The sequence below is a fragment of the Narcine bancroftii genome, chromosome 14, assembly GCF_036971445.1.
Source record: "Narcine bancroftii isolate sNarBan1 chromosome 14, sNarBan1.hap1, whole genome shotgun sequence".
NCBI classification, from domain to species: Eukaryota; Metazoa; Chordata; class Chondrichthyes; order Torpediniformes; family Narcinidae; genus Narcine; species Narcine bancroftii.
The window spans coordinates 45,520,004-45,534,121 of record NC_091482.1 but is presented as its reverse complement, the minus strand read 5'-3'; the positions used below and the strand labels follow the sequence as shown (position 1 = coordinate 45,534,121).

General features: G+C 46.4%; 1 protein-coding gene across 4 annotated transcripts in view; it reads right to left on the bottom strand.

Annotated features, from left to right (window-relative positions):
- Positions 1-14,118, bottom strand: part of cgnl1 (cingulin-like 1) — a 185,005-nt gene that overhangs the window by 16,760 nt on the left and 154,127 nt on the right. For 2 of the 4 annotated variants that reach the window (XM_069911434.1, XM_069911435.1), the window contains exon 15: positions 3,844-3,927. The exons of 1 other annotated variant lie outside the window; for it this stretch is intronic. In XM_069911434.1, the coding sequence (XP_069767535.1) occupies positions 3,844-3,927 (84 nt within the window). Of the gene's footprint in view, positions 1-3,843; positions 3,928-9,985; positions 10,541-14,118 lie in introns of those variants that run through there. One more of the 4 variants, XM_069911437.1, reaches the window with a different exon arrangement.

The window sequence follows — 14,118 nt, the reverse complement described above, 5'->3', positions numbered from 1 at the left end:
ATCGCCTTCACCACCAAGGATAAGACTTTTGGTACCCTCAGGCGCTGCTCGGTCGATATAATGGCGGGAGGGGAGACTTAAACAGGATTCAGGCTCCTGGTCATGTCCAAACTCTGTGCACTACTCCTGGGCCTGGATTTCCAGTGCCACCTGCAAAGTGTCACCCTTGCCTTTGGGGGGCCCCAACCTCCACTCACATTGCACAGCACGCCAATCTACCAGCCCCGGCCAACCTGCAGCCTCTCCACATTGCCCATCACCCCACCGGCGCTCTTCCCACATCTTGTGCTAGGTTGCAAGCCGATCGCCATCAGAAGTAGGCGCTATTGCACTGCAGACAGGGACTTCATCAAGGTAGAGGTGTGGCGACTCCTGCCGGAGGGCGTTATAGAGCACAGTAACAGCCCTTGGAGAGCCCAAGTCCTGGTGGTCAAAGGGTGAAGTAAGCTGAGGATGGTCGTGGATTACAGTCAGACCATTAATCGGTACACCCAGCTGGATGCCTACCCACTGCCGAGGATCGCTGACATGGTCAATGTGATTGCCCGCTACCGGTTTTTATCCACGATTGACCTGAAGTCAGCATATCACCAAATCCATAATCACCCGAAGGACAAGCCCTACACTGCCTTTGAGGCAGACGGGTGCCTGTATCAGTTCCACCGGGTTTCTTTTGGGGTCACGAACGGGGTCTTCGTCTTCCAGCGGGAGATGGATTGCATGGTAGACCGGCATAAGCTGAAGGCGACGTTCCCAAATCTGGATAAAGTCACGATCTGCGGCCATGACCAGCAGGACCACAATGCTAACCTGGAAAAATTCCTCCAGACGGCCAAGGAGCTGAACCTCACTTACAACAAGGAGAAGTGTGTGTTTAGCACCACCCACCTCGCCATCCTGGGGTACATCATAGAGTCGTCGGCCCAGATCTGGAAAGGATGTGCCCATTAATGGAGTTACCTCTCCCCCCAACGCTAAAGGCCCTCCGCAGGTGCCTGGGCCTGTTCTCTTATTACTCGCAGTGGGTCCCTCGCTTCTTGGAAAAGGTCCGCCCACTGGCCCAAGCCACAACTTTTCCCCTCCCACCTGAGGCACAGGCAGCCTTCACCCGCATCAGGCAAGTCATCGCAGATGCCATGATGCAGGCTGTGGATGAAGACTTCCCCTTCTAGGTGGAGAGCGATGCCTCCGAGGTGGCCCTCGCTGCTACCCTCAACCAAACGAGACGCCCTGTCACCTTCTTTTCCAAGACCCTCCATGGCTCGAGCTAGGGAACTCCGCCATTCAAAAGGAGGCCCAGGCGATTGTGGACGCGGACGGCCACTGGCGCCACTACCTGGCCAGCAGGAGATTCACACTCCTTATGGACCAGCGGGCTGTGGCATTCATATTTAACACTTCCCACAAGAGCAAGATAAAGAATGACAAGATCCTGCGCTAGAGAGTCGAACTGGCAACCTACAGCTACGACATCCAGTACCACCCCGGGAAGTTTAACGACTCCCACGATGCCCTCCTCGCACCTGCGTGTCTATGCATGATGACAAGTTGCAGGCATTGCATGAGTCCCTCTGCCATTCGGGCGTCACCCGGTTGTACCATTTCGTTAAGTCCCGAAATCTGCCATTCACCATCAGGGACATGATCGAGGCCTGTCGGGTCTGTGTGGAGTGTAAACTCCGCTTCTTCCACCCACCTCCCCCAGGCCCACGTTGTAAAGGCTACTCGGCCTTTCGAGCATCTCGGCATGGACTTCAGAGGGCCCCTGCCTTCCACAAACCGAAACATCTACTTCCTCACAGTAGTGAACGAGTACTCACGCTTCCCTTTCGTCATCCCTTGTCCGGACACCTCCACGGCCACTGTCATCAGGGCCCAGGGGCAGATCTTCACCATGTTTGTCTACCCCACCTTCATCCACAGCGACCGGAGGTCTAGTTTCATGAGCGACGAGCTGCACCAATACCTGATGGCGAGGGGTATCACTACTAGTCGCACGACAAGCTATAACCCAAGAGGCAACGGGCAAGTGGAACGTGAGAATGGGGTTGCCTGGAAGGCAGTGCTCCTGGCTCTCAGGTCAAAAGGGTGGGCTGTTGAATTCTGGCAGGTCGCCCTGCCCGAGACGCACCATGCCATTCGGTCACTGCTGTGCACGGCTACCAATGAGACCCCTCACGAACATCTGTTCTCATTCCCCAGGAGGTTGGTGACTGGATTGTCATTCCCAGCATGGCTCACGTCCCCGGGACCGGTGCTTCTGCATAAGCATGTAAGGACACACAGGCCCGAAGCCCTGGTTGAGCAGGTGTTCCTCCTTCATGCAAACCATTAACTACGCTTACATTAGGTTCGGCAATGGCAGGGTGGACACCGTCTCAACCAGGGACTTGGCACCAGCAGGAGCACCCACCACACCACGCCACCCTCCAACCCAGGACGACGCTGACCGGACATACACCCCCGTCCCCATGCAGCTATGGGGCACACAGGGCCTCCTTGACAACCAGGGGCCTGCTTCAGCCTTAAGAGATGAACCCACCCCCCCCACCCATCCAATACGACCCACATACGTCAACCCCGGCCCCTCTGGCCACCCCTCTGCGTGGCACCCCTTCAGCCACATACACCCCTGCCGCCAGCCCCACTTCCCCTCTGACCAGGAGCTAGTTCTACAATGGTCACAGAGACCCCGGCAGCTGCTGAATCGTCTCAACCTGTAAATATTGTGTGTACATAGTTGGTGTGATTCCTTGTTACTGCCCCACCGCCCCCCCACTCCGGGACAATTTTAAAGAAGGGGGTGAATGTGGTGGTACACCACCAGCCTACTGCAGGGGGCAACCTCTGTACCTGCAGGAGTGTAAGGGGACAGGACAACACCTGGCCGTCTGCCAATCAGTCGGCGTGAATGGATCAAGCCCCACCCGGTCGGGTGTCAATCACCCTCCGGGATATAAGCCTGAGCCGGCCTCCCGTGGCCTCATACTGAGTTGCTGCAGCCACAGCTAGCCTGTTTATGTGGAAGTCTTTGTGGATTAAAGCCTGTTGTTCAGTCTTTACTTTGTGTGTGTGTCTCATTCTGTCTAACAGCGCACCACAGTAACGTCTGGTTCTCAGTTGCTGAAAGCTCGGCAGAGGACAACGCAGCAGGTCTGACTGGCCGACGACTGTCTGCTTCCATTTGTTCAGCTTAGCCACAACATTCAGGACGTTAACGAACGAGTAACTTCAACTGAAAATGACGGGAGGTGTAAGGAATCAGCAAGGTTTAATCGCTCCCCACTGCTCTCCCATTGCTGAGCGCAGATGCAGTGGGCACCGTAAACCAGCAAGGGGAAGAGGAAACAAAATGGCACTGCTGGTTAGAATTTAAACAAATGTCTGCCCAAACTGTCATTAGTGGTGATTGCTAATTATTTAAATGTTGAAATGTTAGTGTCACATTATTTTTTTAAATGTGTGGTGTGCCATGTGTGAAATGCTTGTGATTTTACTAATTCCGAGATGCACTAAACTGTGCACAATATGAAGTGTGATCAAATCCTGGTAAATTTAGACATACAGCACTGTAACAGGCCCTTTTGGACCACAAGTCTGTGCCGCCCAAATACCCCAATTAACCTACAACCTCCGTGCATCTTTAGAACGTGGGAGAAAACCAGAGCACCCAGAGGAAACCCCGGCAGACACAGGGAGATCATACAAACTCCTTACAGACAGCACCGGATTTGAACCTGGGTCGCTGGCGCCGTAAGGGCACTGTGCTAACCGCGACGCTAACTCTGCCAGCCCTCCACCCCCCCCTCTCCATGCTATCCCAGCCACCGGGTGCCCTGGTACCTGTCTCTCCAGTGAAACCTTGTCGCACTCCAGGTCTTGTCTTGCAGCTCTTTCCTGGAAAAGTTCATTCCGCATCTGCTCAATCTGTCAATGGAAGAGGAGGAGAGTCAGAAACAGCCTCCACCTTGACCATTCGCTCCAGAGCAGCAGGGGATAGGGTGCCATTGATCTAAAACGTCAACATCTGAATTCTCCTTCATGTTAACGTTTGTTGTTTCTTTTTATTTCAGTGCAAACAATCATCTTATTTAGTTGCAATATTTTATGCTTTTAAAATTTATGACCTGCTATTCTTATTATTTTATATTATTGCTTCAATAGGGCATCAATCATCCCGGTACCCAAGAAGAGTAGAGTGAGCTGCCTCAAAGGCTACTGCCCAGTAGCACTAACTTCTACTGTGATGAAATACTTTGAGAGGCTGGTCATGGCCAGAATTAACATGTACTTAAGTTAAGATCTGGACCCACTGCAATTCGCCTATCGCCACATTCACTCCACTGTAGATACAATATCGCTGGCTCTCCACTCAGCTCTTGTTCACCTTGACAACATCAACTCATACATATGGCCGCTCTTCATCAATGCAGCTCGGCCTTCAACACCATTATTCTCTCAGTCTGGTCAAGAAGTTGCAAACTCTAGGCCTCTGTACACCACCCCCCCCACCCCCCGCAACTGGATTTTTGCTCGGACGCCCTAATCAGAGTAACCCCAAGGTCACCAGGAGTTACCGGTTCTCAGGACTTGAGTCATCAATCAACTAATCCACTCACATGTGTGTGAGATGGCCTGCGAGAGTTCCCGCAAGATCAAGGGCAATGTAAATACTATAAACAGTTCTCTAATTGTAAATAAAAGGGTTCGTTCTTTGGATTTGCTGTTTCTCTCTGGGTCTAATGAGGTGGAAGCTTGAATTCCACACAACATATGCACAGCACAAATATTCGGCACATTTACAGCATTTTGGCGACGAGGTTACAATGTCAGTCACAACGGAACAGCTGCAGGCCATCCTCAAGCAGCTGCAGAAAAACTTTGAAGAAATCTAGAAGTGCAGCAAGAATTGGAACAGCTGCAACATGAAGGAGTATTTGAACAGGTCAACTACTAATCATAGGCTGCACCTATTGTGGTGGTGAAGAAATCGAATGGATCCATACATCCGTGTACTGATTGCTCAAATGGTCTGAATGCAGCATCGGACACCCATCAATAACCAGTGCTATCACCTGATGGCCTCTTCACTAAGCTGAATGGTGGCAAGTAACTTGCAAAGAAGGACTTAGCAGAGGCTTATCTACAGGTGGAGGCTGATGACAAATCCAAATTGTTAACCATCAACATGCACCGTGGGCTGTTCAGATACACATGTCTACCCTTCGGAGTGAAGACTGCTCCAGCTATCTTTCAACAGATCATAGATACAATGCTGAATGATGTTCCGGGAGTTGCAGAGTACCTAGATGACATCCTGGTCATGGGAGCACATGCTCAAGAATTGTTTGATCATCTTGATTGCATTCTGTCCCACATCAAAGACTACGGTTTTCGAGTGTATCCAGAAAATTGCACATTTTTCATGAAGTCAGTGAAATATCTTGGCTTCTTCATTGACAAAACGTGGACGACGGCCAGATCTACCAAACACTGACGCTATCAGGTGCAAGCCTGAACCCACAGATGTGACCATGATACATTCATTCCTGGGTCTTATTATCAGTCACAACAATTCATTTCTGCTGGAAATGGATAAACTCCGTGATCCACTCAACAAGCTTCTTTCCATGGGTAGCAAATGGAAATGGACATCAAAATGTCAAGAGTCATTCAATCGAGTTAAGTCGATATTAAACTCAAACCTTCTTTTGACACACTACGATCCAAACTTGGAGAATGTCAGACACACAGCACAATAACAGGCCCTGCCGGCCCACTTCTGCAGAACCTCAGAAACTCCGTGAGTTTTGTGAATAGCTCTGATGTACTAAGCAGGTATGTCAGATTTTCAACCACACCAAGCTCACCAGGGCAGGAATAAGAACAGAAAATGCTGAGAACACACAAGGCCTGTGGAAGAGACACGGCTTACATTTCAAGTCCAGAAGCCTGCATTGGAAATGCTAATTGCTTCTCTCTCCACAGATGCTGACTGACCTGCTTAGTGTCCCCAGTACCTTCTGTTTCTATTTCAGATTTCCGACATCAGCAACTGTTTTAATCTTCGACACTGTAACGGTATTTAGTCAAAGAAACAACACTCTCAGTTCCCATGAAGGTCTGTTGGGTGATGAATGGTTAAATTCAGCAATACTTTGAAACGTGGAAATCGAAAGGGGTTAATGGTAGCCATTTTGCAATACTGCTTGTAATTATGTCTGTGTGGGTTTTCCCTGGGGGCTCTGGTTTCCACCCACCTTTCAAAAACATCTGGGGGGGGGGTTGTAAAATCAATTGGGTGTAACTGGGCAGCTTGGGCTCATGGGCTGAAGGGGCCTGTTACCGTGCTGTATATCTGCATTTCAATTAATTGATGTTGAATCTCAAGCTTATAAAAAGTCTGGCCCGTCAGAGAATTATTGGAGGATATCACAGCAGGTGAAGCAAAGTTGTAATTATTTAATTGGTTGCAATAATTTTAATGTTTAATTTAGTTTACAGAGTGTGGGACTAAATACTGTAGCTGATTTCTAGCATTCCCCACCTCTCTGCATTCATCAGATAGAAATGAATCACATCTTTTGTTGAACCACATACAAACAAATAAGCTGTAAAAATGTTCATAGTTACAGAATCAGGTCACCTTGTCTGATATGGTTTTCCTTCAAAGTTGCCTTTATTGCAGTCAGAATCAGGATTTATTTTCATGAACAAGTCACGAAATTTGGTGTTTTGCAGCAGCGTCACAGTATAAATGTACATTATAACCATCTTACGACATTAAAATAAAAATAATAATGTACGAAAAGTCAGGCAGTGTCTGAGGTTATTCAGGAATCTGATGGCAGTGGGGAGGACGCTGTCCTTGAGCCGCTGAGTGCTCGTCTTTAGGCTCCTGTACCTGTTCCCCGATGGTAGCAGAGTGAAGAGGGCGTGGCCTGGGTTGTGGGGAGGGTGGGACAGAGGGTGCTTTTTTAAGATACCGCCCCTTGTAGATGTCCTTGATGGAGTGAAGTCTGGTGCCTGTGATGTTGCAGGCTGAGTTAACAAACTTCTGGAGTTTATTCTTGTCCTGAGAGTTGGCGCCTCGAGACCAGGCAGTGATGCAAACTCTCCGTGAACAGATTCAAATGGAGATTCCCTAGAGTAAAGCTGGGGAAAAGCCAGCACGACTGGCCCCCAAATGGACAGATTCCAACTCTGGAGCAATGTCTTCACATCTGGGGCATAATTGACTTCAGCATCTGTCTGCCGGCTTTCTAAACAGCCTCTCAGGATCAAGAGTAGATGTTAAAATCCAAACCAGTTAAAGTGCACCATTCTCCTGTTACATGCAGTGTTTTGCACCTTTGGCCACGCGAAAGTGAAATTTTTGATCAGGTTCAGCAACCCCCTTCCCCAAAACAACAAAGTTGGGGTGGGACGGTTAGCGTAGCGGTGAGCGCATCGCCTTTACAGCACCAGTGATCAGGACCAGGGTTCGAATCCTGCGCTGTCTGTAAGGAGTTTGTACGTTCTCCCCATGTCTGCATGGGGATTCCCCAGGGGCTCCAGTTTCCTCCCACCGTTTGAAACGTACCAGGGGTTGTAGGTTAATTGGGTGTAAATTGGGAGACACGGACGCGTGGGCCGAAATAGTCTGTTACCATGCTGTATGTCTACATTTAAAACACCGGAAGCAATCATATGAAGTGGTCTGAAGCTGAAACTCAGCCAATCACTGGTAAGAATGCAAATTAAAGAAATATTTCTGAATTCGCCATAATCAAGAAGATACAAAACAATGAAGCGTGTGTTTTACAGCAAACTTGAGGGTCTACCTAGTCACAAATGAATCTTGTATCTGGAATTATTTCAATCTTAAACGTTGCAGTATAAAGAAGTTAATGTCAACAAGTAAAATTCAGTGACAGGCTACCCACAGGTGACTGACGGGAAATTAAATTGGCTGAGATTGGCGCAGACTCATCATTTCTGCTGGGTAATGCTGCACGATGAAGTGTTCTGGCAATTGACGGAAACACGTAACTCCTGATACAAGCCAAGGCCAGAAGAAAAGGCAGTTGCCTGAAGAGGGTGGGCAATATCATTGAGGGGCCCTTCCACCCTGCACACAGCATCTTTCAGCTGCTCCCATTGGGGAAAAGATACAGGAGGATCAAAGCCAAATGGCGTCAAACAAGGCTGCGTTCTCGCCCCGATTCTGTTCAGTATGGTATTCTCTGTCATGCTGACAGATGCCTTCCATAACTACGAAGAAGGAATCTACGTCAGGTACAGGACTGACGGCAGGTGATTCAACCTCAGGCGCCTGTAAGCAATTACAAAGGTGCAAGAGATCGACATCAGAGACTTCTTATTTGCTGATGACAGTGGACTCAACGTCAGCACAGAGCGGAAGATGCAGCGTGAAATGGACGGCTTCTCACAAGCCTGCGGCAACTTTGTTCTCACTATCAGCACCAAAAAGACCAAAGTTATGTACCAGCCTGCCCCAGGAAAGCCATACCAGGAGCCGCGCATTGCGGTGAAGGGCCAGAACCTCCAGGCGGTCGATAACTTCACCTACCTGGGCAGCATACTCTCTCGCGCAGTGAACATAGACACTGAGGTCAACAACAGGTTTGGCAAAGCCAGTGCCGCCTTTGGGAGACTCCATGAGAACATCTGGGAGCGGAGAAGACTCGGCCTTACCACCAAGCTGAAAGTCTGCAGTGCAGTGGTCCTTACCACCCTCCTTTATGGTCTATCTACTGCAGACACGCCAAACAGCTCAACTACTTTCACCTGAGCTGTCTCCACAGACTCCTCCACATCAGGTGGCAGGTCAAAGTCCCTGACACGGAAATCCTGGAACGAGCTGGGCTCTGCAGTGTCTACACCCTCCTGCTGAAAGCCCAAGCCAGGTGGGCTGGACATGTGGTCAGAATGCCAGACAGCCGATTGCCTAAGCAGCTGCTGTACGGAGAACTGTGTCAGGGAAAACGCTCAGTCGGCGGGGTCAGAAGAAATGTTACAAAGACTGCCTCAAAGCCTCCTTCAAAGGCCTGGGTGTCGACATCAACACGTGGGAGACGTTTGCCCTCAACTGTCCAACCTGGTGCAGCAAGATCACCACAGGAGCCCATGCAGCTGAAGTCAGGCACGTCATCGAGACACAACAAAAGCGTGCTGTGCACAAGGCCCGAGCAGCATCCACTGCCATGACAGCACCCACCCACTTGTGTCCCACATGTAGGTGAGCCTTCAGGACCCGGATTGGCCTCACCAGTCACCTCACCAATCTTCCATTTGTCTTTGAAGCCATGGTCATCTTCGACTACAAAAGACAAACAACAACAACATCAGAGCCAGCACCACCAGGATGAGGAACAGCTTCATCCCATGGGCAGGGAGACTGATGAACGACCAAAGGAACTGCTCGCACTGACCATCTGAGACTCTCACATTCATAAATCAATATTTATTGATTTACCTGTGTTTATGAACAATTGTCCTGCTTATGTATTGTGTGTCTGTACATGTGTTATGTCTGGGAGTGTGTCTGCATGCTTTGCACCAAGGACCGGAGAATGGTGTTTCGTCAGGTTGTTCTTGTACAATCAGATGACAATAAACTTGACTTGAAATAAAGGACTTTTATCTTCCTGAGACCGACTCTGGACTCCCAGATCTGACATATATAATTCTGCCTCTCCAAGAACTTAACAAAACATAAATAATTGCTATCAAATATCACCATTTTCTATTAGATTCGATTCAGTTTATGGGGATAACACACACAGTTAACAATATACTGCAGGACACAAAGACATTTAAAATAAAGCCAAAAGCCAGGAACATATTGAGCAAGGTTACGACCAACCTGTCAGTTGTATAAAATTCAGAAATCTGATGGCAAAGGGGAAGAATCTGTCCTTGTGCCACTGAGAGCTCATCTTCAGGCACATACCTTTTCCCTGATGGTAGCAGAGTGAAGAGGGCATGGTGGGGCTCCTTGAGGATAGAGACAGCTTTCTTAAGATACCGCCTCCTGGAGATGTTCTCGTTGGAGTGAAGTCTGGTGCCCATGATTTCGCAGGCCGAGTTAACAACCCTTTGAAGTTTTTCTGTCCTGTGCATTGGCACCTTCATTCCAGACAGTGATGCAACCAAACAGAATGCTCTCCACAGTACACCTGTAGAAATTTTTGAGTGTTTTTGGTGACATACCGAATCTCCTCACAAAGTATAGTCGCTGGCAATCCTCCTTTGTGATTGCATCGACATGGAGGACACAGGAGAGATCCTCGGAGATGTTGACATCCAGGAATTTGATGTTCTTGACCCTCTCCATATTGAGTTCTTGATGAGGACTAGGTCGTGTTCCCTTGACTTCCTCCTGAAGTCCACAATCAGCTCTTTGGTTCTGCTAACGTTGAGTGCAAGGTTGTTGTTTTGACACCGCTCAACGAGCTGATGAGCTCAATGCGGAACAGTCCCCACAAGTTAGCATGAACAAGATGGGCCAAATGGCCTGTGGCCATGCTGTACGATCCTATAATTAATGAAAGACCTTGGATTTAATGAACCAAATGGAATTATTTTTCTTATTACCATTAGACTGAAAGAGCATTTGAAAAAGAAACACTCAAACTTGAATATTGCTAAGGGGTAAAAATCAAAAAGTAACAGTTGTTTGGTGTTAGGGATAATATGAAGCAGCTTGTAAAACATCCAGAATTTATCCTGACCTGTGATATTGGAAGTGAAAGCCAATTAAGTTGATTTTTGAACATAATTAACATCTGGAACAAATGAAAATAGTTGCATTTTTCCTTGGTTGATTAAAAACAACTTGTACTTGGGCCTGGAATGGAGTTTGTTTTTGCAGAACTTGCCTGGAATTGTAAATGTAGAAAAATATATTCTTCGTGTTCCTGAGCGTAGACCTTTAATGTTGTAACTTCATAGTCAAGATCAACAATAATGTCTCTTTTGGTGGATAGTTCTATTCGCAGTGTCAGGAAGGGCAGGCAGGGTTAGTACTCTGAGAATCCACCAGAACTGCCACTCTGGAACGGATTAGCTCCTTCCTATGCTGTGTAGTTCGGTTCCAAACTGATCAAATATACTTGCTAAATGAGGCAATGAAATGCCTTCCAAACAAGAGATTAAATGTAATTTTGCAAATCTACAATCAACAGAGAAGACACTGAAACACATCAAATTGTGAACAGGTTCAAGGAATGGGGAAGTTTGTTTCCTCTTTCAACAATCCTGAGTTGTTCAGGTTGGTGGGTAAAAGATTTTCAGAATTATAATGTTGAGGCTGCTTTAAAATATCTCGACCAATTGCAGAGCAAGTTCATTTGAGACAAGTAATATTTGTCCCATGGATTTCCAATCCTGAACAATTTATTCCAATAGATTTTTAGTTTACTTATCACTTAACCACTTTTAAAACAACTCTTTACTCCCAAATTTATTTCAAATCAATATGGTTATGTAAGGTGATGCAAGGATTCCTTGCTTTAATATGAAACACTGTTGAATTCCTTTCCATTGTATAATTCCATCCACTACTTTGTAATGTTTCATGCATAGCTTTTCTTAATGATTTGACATCCAATTTCCTCAGAGTGAATTATCCTCTTCAATAGATTGAACAAGTAACGAGAACCTTTTGGATCCCAAACCATTACTTGGTAAAGCGACTTCAATCCATTAGTCACTTGAAGGCTAAGTGAGACACTTTATTCGTGACATGTTTCAATTATTCCTAATACAATTCCAGATGTATTTAAATTCTTTATTTAACACATAAACTTGAAATTATCCTTCAACATTCGATGAAATGACTATAAATAACATCTGCATTAAAGCTCAGTCAATACAGGGTAACATTTATGCGATGTCAACTAAAGTTACGAGCGCTTCACTCCCCTTCTCTATGTTGCCATGTTTATAACGTACTATCTGACGCTCCCGACATGTGTCATACATTACTGCGGATGCTCCAGCCAGCATTCCAATTCACACACACACCATGCCCGCTTCTGGAACGTGTGCATGCGCACAACAAAGATGGCCTTGGAAAGCCAAACAGCTCCAATGCTCGCAGGAACCAACAGAATGCCGAACTAACGAGGTGAGTAAGCAAATTACACATTTTGGCTCTTACACTTAGATCCATTTACACTGTGGTTTCCAAGCACAAAAGCATCACCAATTATGGGGAATGAGACTTAACCCCAACCACCTACTTCATCACAACTCATGCAGGTGTTCACCAATGAGCAGTCCACCCTGCTGCACATCCACCATCGCTGCGGCTGTTCAGTCACCTACCTTTTGCCGCAGAGGTTGCGCCCCTTGTTCTCTCTCCCTCTCTGTCACTTCACCCTTCAACTCTGATTTGAACCCCACAGATGCTGGCTGACCTCGTTGACCATTTTCTAATGAATCAACAACTGTGGAAAACGACTAAAGCTGGAAGAAATGACAAGAATCAAGCACAGAAAGAAGCACAACGTGTAATAGATGACTCAAGAATGGCTTGGGATGTGTGGTCATGGGCACGGTACCCAGAAGATCACTTCATGAGGCCAGTTGCCAGTTCATTTGCAGTTGAAAAGTCTTAAAAGCATTTAATTTAAAGTAACCCTAATACTCAAACATTTCTCACTATGGAAAGATAAATTAGACTAACCGTGGAGGGAAAAATTAACTTCACTTCGCAGCAGTACACATTTAACTGACAACAAAATCAAGGGCCAAACCTCAAGTTTCTGTTTCCAAATCTCCTCCAGTCATTGTATGTGAAAGAGGCATGTGAAACAAACACATTCTTTGTTAATGACCATTGCACAAATGGTTAGAGCGTTCACTTTTAAGGCAGCTCATCAAGGCTGCAAAAGCCAATGTTTTTGCTGGGGGCTTCCTGGCTGATGTGAAACAGCCATTTGAAGAACAGCTCAATCCTATGCTAGTCCTTCAAAACAAACACGAGAAAGGCTTAGATATTTCACATCTTACAGGGATTGATAGATGCCGGATAAGCGAGTTTTCCAGTTGCTTAGACTCACTCTTACAATGTCCAACTAATACGACTGCATTAGGTATAAACCATTTAAATGACAAAAATATGATACTGTACTTGCACTGAATAAACTTCACCTGCATGAATATATAAACCTTAAAGCATTTTACTTAATTTTCAGTCACATTCTTTGAAAAGATTTAACTGTCGCTGCATCTGCAGGTTCCTCCCCCTCCACGGAGCCATCCGAAAACCAAACAATAACATTATACATAACTAACCCCCTCCCCTCAAGTTTATAGGTAAAGTAACTGATAAGGAGGTATTTTAAGAGAGTTGCCCCAACAGGGAGCGGCATCAACCAGCTATTCATCCCGGGCGACACCATTTTATTCAAATACAACTTTATTCAAACAGGTTTAATGTACTTCTACAATTTTAAACTTTTATTTAATTTTTTTTATTCATTCTTATTTATTTTAAATGTATTTTATTTATTTCCCCCACCCTTTTTTTTGATGGATACCGGTACTTGAGGTTGCCGGTTGCTTGAATTCCAGATAACGGGTGTTTTACTGCAATCCTAATGATATAAACTGCCCCCACAGCCAGTTTAAAAGCCCCAGCTGAGCTGAGCTGGGGGTTCTGGGTTCCAATTTTTCAGCATCCAAAATTATCCGATTTATCCTTCACTCCCTATTCATTTACTTTTTATTGACCTGGAAGTGAAGATCACATAAAGCATAAATTATTTACAACACCAAATATTGGTTGAACATTTTGTTTTAAGTAAATCCAAGTGTTTTTGGAGAAAACCCAGATATTGGAAACTCATCAGGGACCAAACTGCCGCTGTGTGCACATTTGGCTATTGCTGGAGCTCAAAGTTATCACAAGGTCACAGTGCCCCAGTTAAGCTGGAGAAACTACAAAAAATCAGACAAGTTGTGAGTACAATGAACAGCTCGAGAAGCTTCGGGTGTGACTTGGCAGGGTTAATGTTTATCATTATATACTTAGGAACATTACCAAAATGAATCCAGGGGTTAGATCATAAGACATCGGAGCAGAAATAGGCTCGTCAGTCGTTGGGT